Source organism: Mytilus trossulus, chromosome 8, assembly GCF_036588685.1.
Source record: "Mytilus trossulus isolate FHL-02 chromosome 8, PNRI_Mtr1.1.1.hap1, whole genome shotgun sequence".
NCBI classification, from domain to species: Eukaryota; Metazoa; Mollusca; class Bivalvia; order Mytilida; family Mytilidae; genus Mytilus; species Mytilus trossulus.
This window is the reverse complement of record NC_086380.1, coordinates 43,029,384-43,043,851: the sequence shown is the minus strand read 5'-3', so window position 1 is coordinate 43,043,851 and position 14,468 is coordinate 43,029,384. Positions and strand designations below refer to the sequence as shown.

Genomic DNA, 14,468 nt, shown 5'->3' with positions numbered 1-14,468 from the left:
GTATCCAATTATCACGTTCATCTTGATACGATATATTTAAGTCAGTTTTCCACGAGTAAAACACTATATCATCTTCATGATTTATTCATATACAATATATTAGGTCAATGTCAGAAAAATATAAACTTGTTTGTATGAGGCTGAGAAACTAGGGAAGGGCAAGGTTTTACCGAGACCTTCCCCAGTTTTGTGCCGAATATTTTTCTGACATTGACCTAATATTGTTTTTATACTGCAACTTAAATTAATACAGTGATAGCTTTTTAAATCGTAACACAAATGTCAAACTTAATTTCATCCCTTTATGAACCTCTGATTGTGTTCCATGTTGAAATTAACATTACACAAAATATGGCTATGTTACTATATTAAGGAAATAAACTAGTTGCAGTATAAAATCAAGTAGTCGGTATCCTGTAAGATGAGTGAATTTATAACATCAATTTGAAAGAGTCTTTATGAAAATGTATTATTATATTGTATAAAACTAAATTTAGTAGATGTTTTGCGCATTGAATATTTATAGTGTTTGAAAAGTCAAAAACATATCGATATTTGAGTCATTCAGACATAATGAATATAAGATGCAATAGATAAATAGCAAACAAAACCTATTTCCGATATCAAGGTAGCTTACAGTTTTACCGACCTAAAATTTAATACAAAAAGGTTCGTGTCAAAAATGTTGAAGGTGTCAGTTCATCATATTATAGTACAAAATTAAAAGGCATAATTCTGTTATTCTGACAATAAAAGCTGAAAATTTCAATAGAATTTTCTTCATTTTTAGAATTTATACATTTAAACAGTAAAAAGTAAAATAAAAAAACCATCAACTACGAAGAAAATTCAAAACGGAAAGTCCCTAATCAAATTGCAAAATCAAATGATAAAACACATCAAACGAATGGACAACACATGCTAATTGATAATCTAGTTTTTTTCTTTTCTAATAGTAAAGGTCAGCTGGAGTCGTTATCTCAGAATAAACTGGCTACTAAGATTGATTTTAAAAGTCATGAACAATTCAGTATAACAATTTCCTTGTATTTCATCCAAAAATTCACTGTTTAATGTCCGTTTTTTTCGAGAGCAATTATGAAACCGGACGGGTTATTAAGTAAATTGTCTGGGTTTTTTAACGAAAATTTTATTAAGAAATAGTTTTCTGAAAAGTGTATACTAACCACTTTGAAAAAAAGTATTGCAATACTTCCCTTGAATACAATGTATAATGACATGATTTTAGAATGTGTATTATTTGGGTTTTACCAAATACTTTTAATCCATTTATGGTATTTAATTGAATTCATGGTATTAACTTACCATACGTATAGTTTATAATTGTAATATATTGAATAAAAATATAATATATTCCAAATAAATCAACGAAACATATTACAACGTTGATGAAAATCAACCTTTTTTTCAATTTAATTCTAATTTTCTGTTCGCAAAACATTCTACAAGAATTTTCAAGTACTAAATTAGAAATTATTCGATCCTTTATAAACAGGTCTTTGGAATATAGTGCAGGGCATTGATATTTTCTTTTCTAGTTCACTTAAAGGTTATTTTGTTGCCACAGTTAATGACATTTTTCGGGGTGAACCCCGGAATTTTTATACGGTACGTATTATGGTATACCGTTGTCCGTCAGTCGTCAAAATGTCCTTCTTTTTCAATTTGATAAATGTTAGATTGTACGTTTTTGAGTTTTGAGATTTTATCAAACAAACTAGAGGTTGCGTCGCTCACCTTGCCCACGTCTATGTGCTATAGTGCGACACTCTTTAACATAGACAAACATAGAATTCATGACAAAATTCTCTGTTTTGCAATTTTGGAAACTTGCTTCTAGATCTTTCCTCACTGAACAATATCGCTGTTTACAGTTATCTCTATTTATAATGATCATTGCTAGTAGTTTCAGAGGAGACGATATTTCTCATAATTAAAGAACGACGACGACGGACAACGACGAACGGCAAGTGATGGGAAAACCTCCCTTGACCTTTTTGGTGATTTTACAGTTTTCAAACAATATATTTAAAGTGCTTTGAGGAGTTTTCATGAAACTTTGATGACTGGTTTATATAGATTAAGGTGACCTCCTTTTAGTTTTTCATAAATTTCATGACATTGAGAAAACTAAGGTTTCATAATAAGTGAGAATGGATATCGCTTGATATCAACTCGAGATATCTAATTTAAATATAATAAGTTCGTCTCGTTTATTATTACTATTTTACTATTCGAATTATATAACAAGAGTTGATATCAGGCGATATCTCATTCTAACAAGTTTTAATCCTATTTGTCCTATGGTCTCCACTCACAATGTGCTACATTAAACATTCTGATAATGGTTGGTCTATTATTTTGCACACAAAATGTACATGTCGTAGCCTTTGAAGGTCATCAATGACCCAACGAATAGCCAATGGACATGCTGTAATATCGTCCTATGTGCTTGATAAGAAAATCTTATTACTGCAGATTTTCGTATCACTTTTTCGTATCACGATCCGTGCAGTGTGATACTAGAAATTTCTATTGATGCAAGTTATAGAAAAAAATCCACAACCACAAGAGAATGAACTTTATTCTTTGAAAATGTGACGGGCTTATCATACATCCATGGCGGTTTATTGAAAAAAATGGAATACTGGACAGTAGGGAAAATAAGAAATTTGCTCTTCTATTAAAATAGGTCTGCACCCTGTCTCACAAAAAATTATTATAAACACAGTTAATCTGACCAGTTTTTGTCCCTTTTGACAAGAAAATTTAAATTAAATTGCATATATAGTTACATTTGTAACAATGAAATGAATAATTTATCAGCTTTGCACACTACATGAACAAACGTCTCTATCCAAATTGTCTATGCGTATATTAGATTATTGATCATGAAATCGTAAATATGTCCTGTACTTGTAATTAATTATTATATGTGAAAAACAACAATATATACAAATGAACGATACATCTTTATAAAGTGTCAGTTATAGTACACCATTATCAAACTGATGAGTAAATTGTTTGCGTGCCTTAAAAAGTACATAATTTGAACCATTTCTAATTGTTTTAAAAGTAAATACACTGACACATAACATTGTACTCGTTTGGTTTTATAACTATTTTGATATGAGCGTCTCTGATGAGTCTTATGTAGACGAAACGCGCGTCTGGCGTACTAAATTATAATCCTGGTACTATTGATAACTATTTAAGCTATATGATATTTGTATAATCACTCGATAAAACACAGCCGTGTTCACATTGACCTAAACTCTGCGTTGTATTAGTGTAACTCACACATAAACTAAACATAATTACGTTCCAATTAATAAAACTCAATGTTTATATGTAGTTTAAATCATGTTTTGTCTACATGCAGTCGATAGTCGATGTAGGCCCTGTGTAGGTTAAGTGTACACAAAACTAGGCATTCAGAACTTTAATTTTCCCATGTATATTTTAAAAAGAAACGATGTTTATATAAAATTGATACTTATAACACTTATTGATAAAGTTCTTTACAGAAATATTTGTCTAAACTTGTTATATTTATTTGTTATAAAAACACTTTAATTTAGCCTTATCAACCCCTTATCAAGACAGCAAAGACTCATCCATCATCATTGCCGAACACATAATTCATTTGAAAAGGTCTTATCAAATCGACCACTGACAGAAATATTTGCCACTGGTCTTTACTCAAACAACGATTCACTCATAAATGCATTACTGAAAAAGGGTGAGGTTGATTGTTTGTTTGTGTAGTATCTCAGATCGGTTAAAATACATTAAAAAAAAAAACATTACCCCCTCCTTTTGCCAAATACTCTTTGGAGAAAAAAAGCCCATTTAAAATAAACAGAAAAGTTTAAAATGTAGTGATCCTTAACATCGCAATTCCTTTTCTTCGTCTGTAAACAAGCTGATGCATCTCACGTTTTTAATGCGTAATCGAGACATCTTTGAACTACTGCAAATCATCCAAAATGACTTTCTTAAAAGAGCAACCACTTTACTTTAAAAAAAAAAAAAAAAAAGGAGGGGGGTTCTGAGTCAGAATTATTGTTCGCGCGAATGTTTATATATGTATTTAGTTTTTTTTCGATGGTACCAATTCAATATTTGACACTATAATGTATGGTGAAACTTTGGATTCAGAATATTTGTTCATTCTTATCATCTGTATGACCCGAATATTTTTAAATCAAATTCTGGGGATAAACGCCCCTTTTTTAAAGTCAAATGGTCGTTTCCTTACTGCTAGAAAAGTTGTTCGAAAATTTGAATTCTGTTCTACGTAATGAACATTTAAATGACATAAAGTTTACAAGTGTGAACAAAACTTATGTACAGGTAGGTAAACAAGGTATATAGACGTTTTAATGTGAAACTAGTGTACATTACATTAAACCAAATGTAAACATTTTTACTGTACACGGCGTTTGGTGTGAACACGGCCTTAGTCTCAAAATGTCATTGCAATAACTATAATTTTTGAAAAGTGTCTGTATGTCTAAGGATATAAAGATTCCATATAGGAATTTCCATGTTTCCATCGACATTTGCATTGGTATGTGTGTTAAAATGGCTTTATTTTCTTTTTAGGAATAAAAGCATTGTAATGCTAAATTCAACTGTTTTAACGAAACATAAGGCCGTGTTCAAATTGACATAAACTCGGTATTGTGTTAGTGCAACTCACACGTAAACTAAACAAAATTACGTTCCCATTGATAAAACTCAATATGAACATGTAGTTTAAATCATGTTTTGTCTACATGCAGTCGATAGTCAATGTAGGCCTTGTGTAGGTTAAGTGTGCACAAAACTTAGCATTTAGTACATTAATTTAAACATGTATATTAAAAGAATAAAGTTCTTCACAGATATATTTGTATAAACTTGATATATTTATTTGTTATAAAAACATTTAACGTAGATTTATTAACCCCTTATCAAGACTCAAAGCATCATCATTTCCGAACAAATAATTCATTTGAAAAGGTCTTCCTGAATTGACTGGACGTACACATAAATATTTGCCACTGGTCTTTACTCAAACAACGATTCACTCATAAAATGCATAAATGCATTACTAAAAAAAGGGTGAGGTAAATTGTTTTCTTTGTCTAGTATCTCAGATCCGTTAAAATACGCTTAGAAATATAAAAAAACATTACCCCTCATGTTGCCAAATACTCCTTGAAGAAAACAAAATCAACAATAGAAAAAGAAATAAACAGAAAAGATAGAAATGTAGTGATCCTTAAAATCTCATTCTTTTTTCTTCGTCTGTAAGCACGCTGATGCACCCTACGTTTTTTAATGTGTAATTGAGACATCTTTTGAATCTTTAAACTACTGCAAATCAACAAAAAGGCTTTCATAAAGGAGCAGCCACTTAACTTAAAAAAAGGAGGGGAGAAAAGAGGGGGGGGGGGTTCTGAGTCACAAAAAATTCGCGCGAACGTTTTTATTAATTGTTTTTTTTCGATGTTAGCAATATTTTTTTTTCAAATATTTTTTTTCAATATTTAACACTATAATGTATGGGAAAGTTATGGATTCAGAATAATTTTTTTAATCATCTGTATGACCAGAATTTTTTTTTATCAAATTGGGGATCAGAATATTTTTCAAGGAAAAATCCTCCCCCCCCCCCTTTTAAAAGTCAAATGGTCTTTCCCTAACTGCTAGAAAAGTTGTGCGATTCGGTTCTACGTAATGAACATTTAAATGACATATAGTTTACAAGTGTGAACAAATCTTATGTACAGGTAATTAAACAAGGTGTATCGATGTGAACAAATTTAATGTGAAACCAGAGTACATTACATTAAACTAATTGTAAACATGTTTACTGTACATGGCGTTTAGTGTGAACACGGCCTAACATCTGATTGATATTATCTTCTTATCTCAATGTTATTCACGCGCATGCAAGAGTTGAAATTGAAGATCATGTCTTACCACAGTGTAATAACTTATCATTTACTAATGTACTGTGTATATATACATTTTAGATATCAACAATGTAATATGTGTTTTTGATTTATTGGGAATATCTGATATTTTCATTCATTATATTACAGCTATAAACTATACACTTGGAAAAAATGTATTGCAATACTTCCCTTGAAAACAATGTAAAATGACATGATTGTAGAATGTGTATGATTTGGGTTTTACCAAATACTTTTAATCTGTTTATGGTATTAAATTGAATTCATGGTATTAACATTTTTTTCATCCAATATTAATATTACATTCATAGGATTTAACAGCTGGTCTGAAATAGTTTTTCTCGCTTTTCACTTAACAGGACTCGTTTTTGCCAAAACATTAGTTCTGCAAAATTAATACAGTTTTTTATGCATGAAACTCATTCAGAAATGTTTGAAATGACTAGTTCAAAACACATTTTCTGTATCAGATGTTGAGTTTGCTGTAAAAATTACTTTTATAAAATGTCGGAATAGAAGACAAGAATTTTTTTTCAGTACAGCTCTAATGATGCGTTTCGCTATTCTTAATTTTGCCTGAAACGTAAGTTAAATACACAAACTCAATTTTAAACCATAAACAGATTAAAAGTAAACACATTTTACAAAACATTTTTCTTATTAAAATTTTTGTTAAAAAACCCAGACCATTTGTTTAATTTCCCTGCCGGTTTCATAGTTGCTTTCGAAAAAACCCGGACAATATTCAACAGTGAATTTTTGGGTTAAATACAAGGAAATTGTGCCTCTTAGTTGTTCAAAACGTGTTTAATATTCAAAAATTAGATAGGTAGTTATGTAAAAAACTATTATAATTACGAAATAGCAGTTTATTGACCTGATGGCATGTTTTTTTCACTCGTAAAAGCCTGATAATCGCTCGAAAAACTACGATCCTAGCCGGACACTATACCTACCGTATTTAATGGTCACAGGTCCAATAAATTGACCGATACCGTGTGCCTTGATCTCCTTTCATAAATGGTTTTATTTCTGAAGAATAAACCTTGATTTATATAATCAATTTTCGTGCGATGTTTCACTTATTATATTTAGCATTTTTCGTATAATTGGAAATGAGAATTTTCAATATTTCACCTACTATTTCAACAGTATTAATTCACACATGATAATCTTTTTCGTTGATCGAAAATTGATATAAAATTTCATCCAACGCAACATTTCGTTTGGAAATATATATCATATATAACCTAAAAGTCAGGAAATCTGGCCCATGCTGAGTACAAATTTACCTTCTAGGTATTTTTGGAAATATGACTTATTGACCAGAAAAGCCTAGCCTACGATCACTGATATATATATAGGAACTCGGATCTGGGAAATATTTGTTTATTTTTGTTCACAATTGATTATTATAACTTTCATTTCCTAGGTTTTTTTCATCGATTGTTTTCCACATACATATACGCGTAATATAGAGATAAAATGAATCAGTACCAGAACGTACAATGATTATAAAATCAAACTAAATGATTTCTTAGTTCAGCAATTCTTAGAAGTCGTGGATATGGTATTTATTTCATACCTATAATGTTATCTCACTACTGTTTTTAAGGCTTATGTTCTTCCATTGTTTTCCAAATACGCATGAGAAAGAGCTAATCATAAACAGTACACAGGTGAATAGTTCAATATCGAAAAATACAGCATTACAAGTTTTATATATCCAAGTGATGACTGATCCAGATAAAAAGGTTGCTGTTGTGAAGTACTTAAAACAAAAGATACATAAGTAGGTGCCTGTTCCTAGTAAAGACAACGGCTGGGGAAGTTTACTAGTAAATATTGAATTGTTTTTTTCTTTCTGCAACACGGTATTGTCTTGCAAATCTATGATAAGTTTATTCATCTCCAGTATATTCTGTATTCACAAAATTATAGACTCGAACCAATGTAGAGATTAACATATTTTACAAACCTGAATAATGTAAAAGACTGTATTAGACAGAACGTATTTTTGCAAGTTAAAAAGTAATTTGTGTTTTGATAAATTATTGACGTATAGTTAGCCAAAAAAAGACTCTGTCCTGACAAAAATGAAATACTTTTTAAAATGAGAAAATTAAAAGCCTGATATTTATATAAATTTCCTGTTTATAAAACTTTAATTTTTTTTTCGAAAAACTAAGGATTTTCTTATCCCAGGCATAGATTACCTTAGTCGTATTTGGCACAACTTTTTGGAATTTTGGATCGTCAATGCTCTTCAACTTTGAACTTGTTTGGCTTTATAAATATTTTGATATGAGCGTCACTGATGAGTCTTATGTAGACGAAACGCGCGTCTGGCGTAATTAATTATAATCCTGGTACCTTTGATAACTATTAACATCACTGGGTCGATGCCACTGCTGGTGGACGTTTCGTGCCCGAGAGTATCACCAGCCCAGTAGTCAACATTTCGGTGTTGACATGAATATCAATACTGTGGTCAATTTTTATAAATTTCCTGTTTATAAAACTTTAAATTTTTCATAAAACTAAGGATTTTCTTATCCCAGGCATAGATTACCTTAGTCATATTTGGCACAACTTTTTGGAATTTTGGATCCTCAATGCTCTTCAACTTTGTACTTGTTTGGCTTTATAAATATTTTGATATGAGCGTCGCTGATGAGTCTTATGTAGACGAAACGCGCGTCTGGCGTAATTAATTATAATCCTGGTACCTTTGATAACTATAATAACAACACAAGTTACGAAAACCAAATATGAGGTATGAACCAGCAACAAACACTGAACTACAGACTCCTCACTTTGGACAGGCACATTAGAATGTAACGCTAACATTCTACTAACCTAGGACAGAAGTGTTATGATACAACATCGGAACGAACAATAAAATAAGTTGAAAAGGGCTAAACTTATTAGATCGATACAAAGCTAAAAAACAATTATCTCAAAACACAGCCTGGACGTCGGAGAATATTTTTACATTCCTGAAAACAAAACCAAATAAGACACAAAGAACAAATCGGAATGTATTTGGAATTACAGCTATTCTAAAACCAATAACAACTACTAAAAATATTAAACTTAAGACTGACATATCAATCAGTACACATCCTACATCAAATGGATCTAGTGTAAAGACGTCATTTGAAGACTTGACATCGTGCAATAATACAGTTATCGACAGTTTGTAGTACCATATTCAAAGATAATGTTCAATTGATATTGAAAGACAGCGAGATTAAAACTACTGTTCAAAGTTATTTAAGAGGCAAAATTCATTAAAGGAATATTCAAACAATTATTGACAATTTGATAGCAAAACATGACGAAAAGACAAAATGACACAAAGCATAATGTACACTATAAAGACTGAGCAACACGAACCTTGTCAAATCCGTGAGTAGCACATGTTTCTGAATAAAAGTTAAAATCAATATGTCATTTAACATTGTAAAATTTTAGTTAAAGGCAATCATGTCATATTATGTTTAAATGTATAGCAAGTCTTAAATCAACCTCTTGCAATACTATGTGGAGGGACAAAAATCGTCATATCGTCAGAATTGTCTAATTGCTGCTCGTCTCGTATCATTTACAGCTATGCTATCTCTTGTAACATCAACAAAAATAAGCAAAGCGTTTTTGTTTTATTTTACTATCATTGTTAAAACACAGTCTCTAAAATTATGTATAAAAATCTACAGTTTAGTTAGTTGGCTGCAAATAATTCAATTGTCTGAAGTTTACCTTTACTACAAACATATTTTAAAACAGTTATGTTATCACAACAATGCGTTGACAACTAAGTTATAAACAACTAATGCAATGTGTATTTCATAGAGTTAAAAGATAAAAAAAAAAAAAAAAAGGTATCAGTATGTGTTATTTTGATACTACTTGGAAAAACAAATAATGACTAGTAACTATAAGTGATACATATTGTTTTTTTTTAAATGTTAAATTTTATTGAAATAAATATTATGTGTCCAATCTGGATCCACGGTCTGAACTGGTTTATTTTTATTTTCCTTGTGCAATGCCTTTGCTCATTATGGCTCCATTATCACTGAGATACATCACAGGCCAAACCACGTAATCAACAACGGCACCCGACTTTGTAAAAGGAGTGAATTTGTCATTATTAAAAGCATCTCCACTTTTACAACTAAAATCAAGCACGACCGGTGGGTCATGGATACACATATATAAACATAGTTGTAAACATTCAGTGATGAACGCATCACCGTTTTTGCCGCCAACTTGAAGAATTGTTTTTATTTCTGGAAACTGTTTGATATTCTGCAAAAAATGATTTTGTCACTTAAAAGAAATAATATCTTTGGCCTAGATAAAACACATACATGTACTTTATAATCATCCAAAACCTGTTTCAATTATGATAAGAAATATCGAATAGCGGGTTATTATCGCGGGGTGTAAATGTTCGCTTATTTCGAGGGGTGTAAATTTTCGCTGATTTTCGCGGTTAGAACACAATCGCCAAAATAAATTCCGCAAAATTAAAAGTGTACATGCAAAGGTATTGATAAAAGTTTTAAATCCGCCAAAATATTTCGTAAAGACGAAACTTGGATGAAATTCGCGAAATTTTACACCCGCGAAAATAACCCGCTGTACGGTAAGTTCAAACTCTCAAGTTTGATTAATATGAATAACACGTCAAACAAAAGTTTCATAGAACATGTTAAAATCAATAATCAAGATATAGAATCGTGCCAGAGTATCAAGGTTTGCATGTGTACTCCTAATTCGGCGACATCTATTTGAGTATCAATAAACTCATCATAGATACCAGGATTTAAACTTTGTATTTGCGTAAGACGCACATTGCGTGTACAAAGGTTGGTCAGTGACGCTTGAATAACAGAAAATTAAAATGACAAATTAACTACGAAGTTGAAGAGCAATGAGGTCCACAAATTCCTAAAATATAGCCAAAATAACGCACATAATTTTTTTTGTGCAAGTTACTCACGTTATAATTATGACTATCAAGTCTACACGTATATTAACACACATTACCTTTGTTACAGCTACACTTTGGTGTGTCACAGAGACTTGGATTAAGTCTTTCAATGTTTTTAAAACAGGATCATGCCCTTCTGTTCCGCCGGCATACTAAAATTGAAAATAAAAACAAGAATAAAATTGAGAATGGAAATGGGTAATGTGTCAAAACGACAACAGCCCGACCACAGAGCAGACAACAGTAGAAGACCACCAATGGGTCTGCAATGTAGCGAAATAAACTCCCGCACCCGGAGGCGTCCTTCAGCTGGCCCCGAAACAAATATGCATGCTAGTTCAGTGATAATGGACGTCATACTAAACTCCGAATTATACACAAGACATTGAAATACAAAACATTATAGACTAACAAAGGCCAGAGGCTCCTGACTTGGGACAGGCTCAAAATTGCGGCGGGGTTAAACATGTTTTTTAGATCTCAATCGTCCCCTTAAACCTCTAGCCAATATAGAAAAACAAAGGCACAACAATACGCACAGTAAAATTCAGTTTAAGAAAAGTCCGAGTCCGAAGTCAGAATATGAAACAAAAGAAAATAAACAAAATGATAATAACACATAAATAACAACAGACTATAAGCAGTTACTGACACGCAGCTGCAGACCTCAATTAAACTGATTGAAAGAGTATGTCTTCATCATATGAATATCAGGCACAACCCCTGATGTTAGGGGTTTAGTATTATACCATCATGAAATATATGTGAAGAACATAACCCGTGTCATGCCAACAACTGGTTTTAGAATAAATGTGTTTAATTCCGATGCAAAGACCCTATACGTAAATAAATATTAAAGCCAACATATGCAATCTTTAATGACCTGACAACAGTATCGTAACTATATCCCGTCTTAATAAGTCTGTTTAAAAGTTTTGTTAGAAGAAGACAATAACATAATGCAGTAAATAAATAAAATGTCCCAATGATATAAGTTAATTAAGATTCACTTTTTTTAATTTATATTCAATATTAAAGAACAAACATAGGCGAACAAATTCAAAATAGAGGATAAAAAATTTGTTAGCCAGCCTAGCGTATCGTCTACAAAAGTTCATCATCACTTGTGTTTTAGAATCAAATATTATGAAAACAAAAATATTTTTACTCTCAACAAACTTCACAAAAATATATTACCGGTTTGTCAAAGCAGTCTTCTGGATATCCAACAAGTTTTGCAATTTCCCTTTTATTGTTTGTAATTGTATTTTTACAGGTATCATACATCATCTGTAACAGAGGTTAAATACTAGAAATGACACATACACATGTGATTATAAGAATTTAAACGTAAACATCGTATACAGTGTGGTTCTGTGATTCTTGAAATTAAAAAGGTAACTGTGTCAAATACAAATGATGTGTTTCAGACAAAATATCAAAAAAACATAATTTGCGTTAAATGTTAATGGTATGTTTTAGGAAAACATATAAATAAAAGTTATTATGATCTGTATCAAGTACAAACGGTGTGTATAGAAAGCAATATAAATTACAATTTTCCTGTAAAACGATCTTTTATCTGCACTATGTTTGAAATACAACAAACATAATTTCGCTTTAATACACAAATTTGTTTGTGAGTACTCCGAAAGTGCAAACCATTAGTGCGCTGACGATTTTTTTGATGCAAATGTCATCAGAGTCACCAGTCTTCTCATTAATATCGTCTAAAAGGGTAGTCCATGCATTATCATAAATTTCTCGGAATTTTTCCGATAATTTTTCTGGTCGGTTAGGATCACTCAAGTCAGCAATAGATGGGTTGTTGTCTTTCATTTTCATTCCAGGAACCTTGCTCAATCTACAAAAGTATTACAAATCTGGTTAAATCCAGTTAATGATTGTAAACGGTCAAAATGCTTAATAGAAAACCAAAGAATACGTGGTATCCACCAATGACACAAAATCAGTTCATGCTCAGCAAAAAACTGCTGTTCTTCATCTCAAAGTCACAGTGAGGCCTTAAAAAACATGACACAGTATCTACCCTATTAATGTGGTAGCCTTAGTGATATTTATTTAAAAAGAAAAATAAGGTAAATGATTTCAGCATACCCAACATTCCAAAAAATTGTGTCAAATACGGCTAAAGTAACCCATTCCTGAGATAAGAAAAATCCTTAGTATCTTGAATATTAAATAATACTTTTGCTAACAGTTGATTTATCAAAATACCATATAATTGATATACATGTCAACACCAAAGTGCTGACTACTGGGAATATGGTACCTTCGGGGACGAAACATCCACCAGCAATGGCATCAACCCAATGGTGTAAATAGTTATCAAAGGTACCAGGATTTTAAATTGATACGCCAGACTCGCAAAGAGTTTAATTTGTTTTATTTGATTCTAACGTTGAGATGTTGTACCACTTTCAAGGTTTCGAGACGTTTGAGGAAGTTATTGAATAGTAAGCATAGTTAAACCAACCATATTATGTGTGTGCATGTCCCTGTTCATGAGCATGTAGAGCAGTGGTATTCGAGGTTGATTTTTGTTATATCTATTTTTGTTGATTGTTTTATTGTAATCCAGGCTGTTCGTTGTTCTAAATTTAGTCATGTCTGGGATTTTAGATAAGATCGCGCTTTACGGTCGCCTTTAGTTGCGGAAATCCACGACATGTGGTCTCTGTTGTATAGCTAATGATACCAAACAACATTTGTTTTACTCTGGTAAAATTGAATTAAAAAGTCTCCCAAGTTTTATTTAAATACAATTATATTTCGAGTCGTACCTTTGCATTAATGCTTCTTTTTCACATTTGAGTGTTTCCACCATGGTCTGCATTTCTCTATATTGTCTACTTTGGTCAGTTTGTGAGCGTTGCATATTGGCAAGTCTAAATGAAATAAAAATGCAAATGACTTGTTTTCACAAGAATCAAAGAACCTAATATACCAACAACCTCAATGAAAAACTGTATCAATATTTTATGGGATACCTCAACATTTATAAATAAAAAAACCATATAAATGCAATATTTGAATAATGATAAATGATAAATTTTATTTCTTAACATTTCCTGATTTTATCCATTTTTTGTAAGAAAGCTTGCAACCTTGTAAGTTGCAAAGAAACCTAAATGGTGCAATAATGTATTGCTATTGTGAACCCTACAGATGAAGTGTTGGCTACTGGGCTGGTGATACCCTGGGACGAAACATCCAGCAGCAGTGGCATCGACCTAGTGGTTAAAACAGTTATCAAAAGTACCAGGATTATAATTTAGTACGCCAGACACGCGTTTCGTCTACATAAGACTCATCAGTGACGCCTATATCAAAATAGTTATAAAACCAAACAAGTATAAAGTTTTAGAGCATTGATTTACCACTTTGTTGAAATGAACATATAAACATAAACCTGGAAATTGCTATGTGAGTCATGACTGTAGAACTATTTGATAGTA

At 31.5% G+C, this 14,468-nt stretch overlaps 1 protein-coding gene across 1 annotated transcript in view; it reads right to left on the bottom strand.

Moving 5' to 3' along the window:
- Window positions 1–9,863: 9,863 nt before the first annotated feature.
- The window catches only part of LOC134727687 (uncharacterized), a 31,678-nt gene continuing 27,073 nt past the window's right edge, over window positions 9,864–14,468 (bottom strand). Inside the window, exons 6-10 of the mRNA XM_063592069.1 lie at window positions 13,794–13,898; window positions 12,652–12,853; window positions 12,187–12,279; window positions 11,046–11,141; window positions 9,864–10,301 (exon numbers count right to left, since the gene is read on the bottom strand). Coding sequence (XP_063448139.1) covers window positions 10,023–10,301; window positions 11,046–11,141; window positions 12,187–12,279; window positions 12,652–12,853; window positions 13,794–13,898 — 775 coding nt within the window. The 3' untranslated portion in view covers window positions 9,864–10,022. The remainder of the gene's footprint in view (window positions 10,302–11,045; window positions 11,142–12,186; window positions 12,280–12,651; window positions 12,854–13,793; window positions 13,899–14,468) is intronic.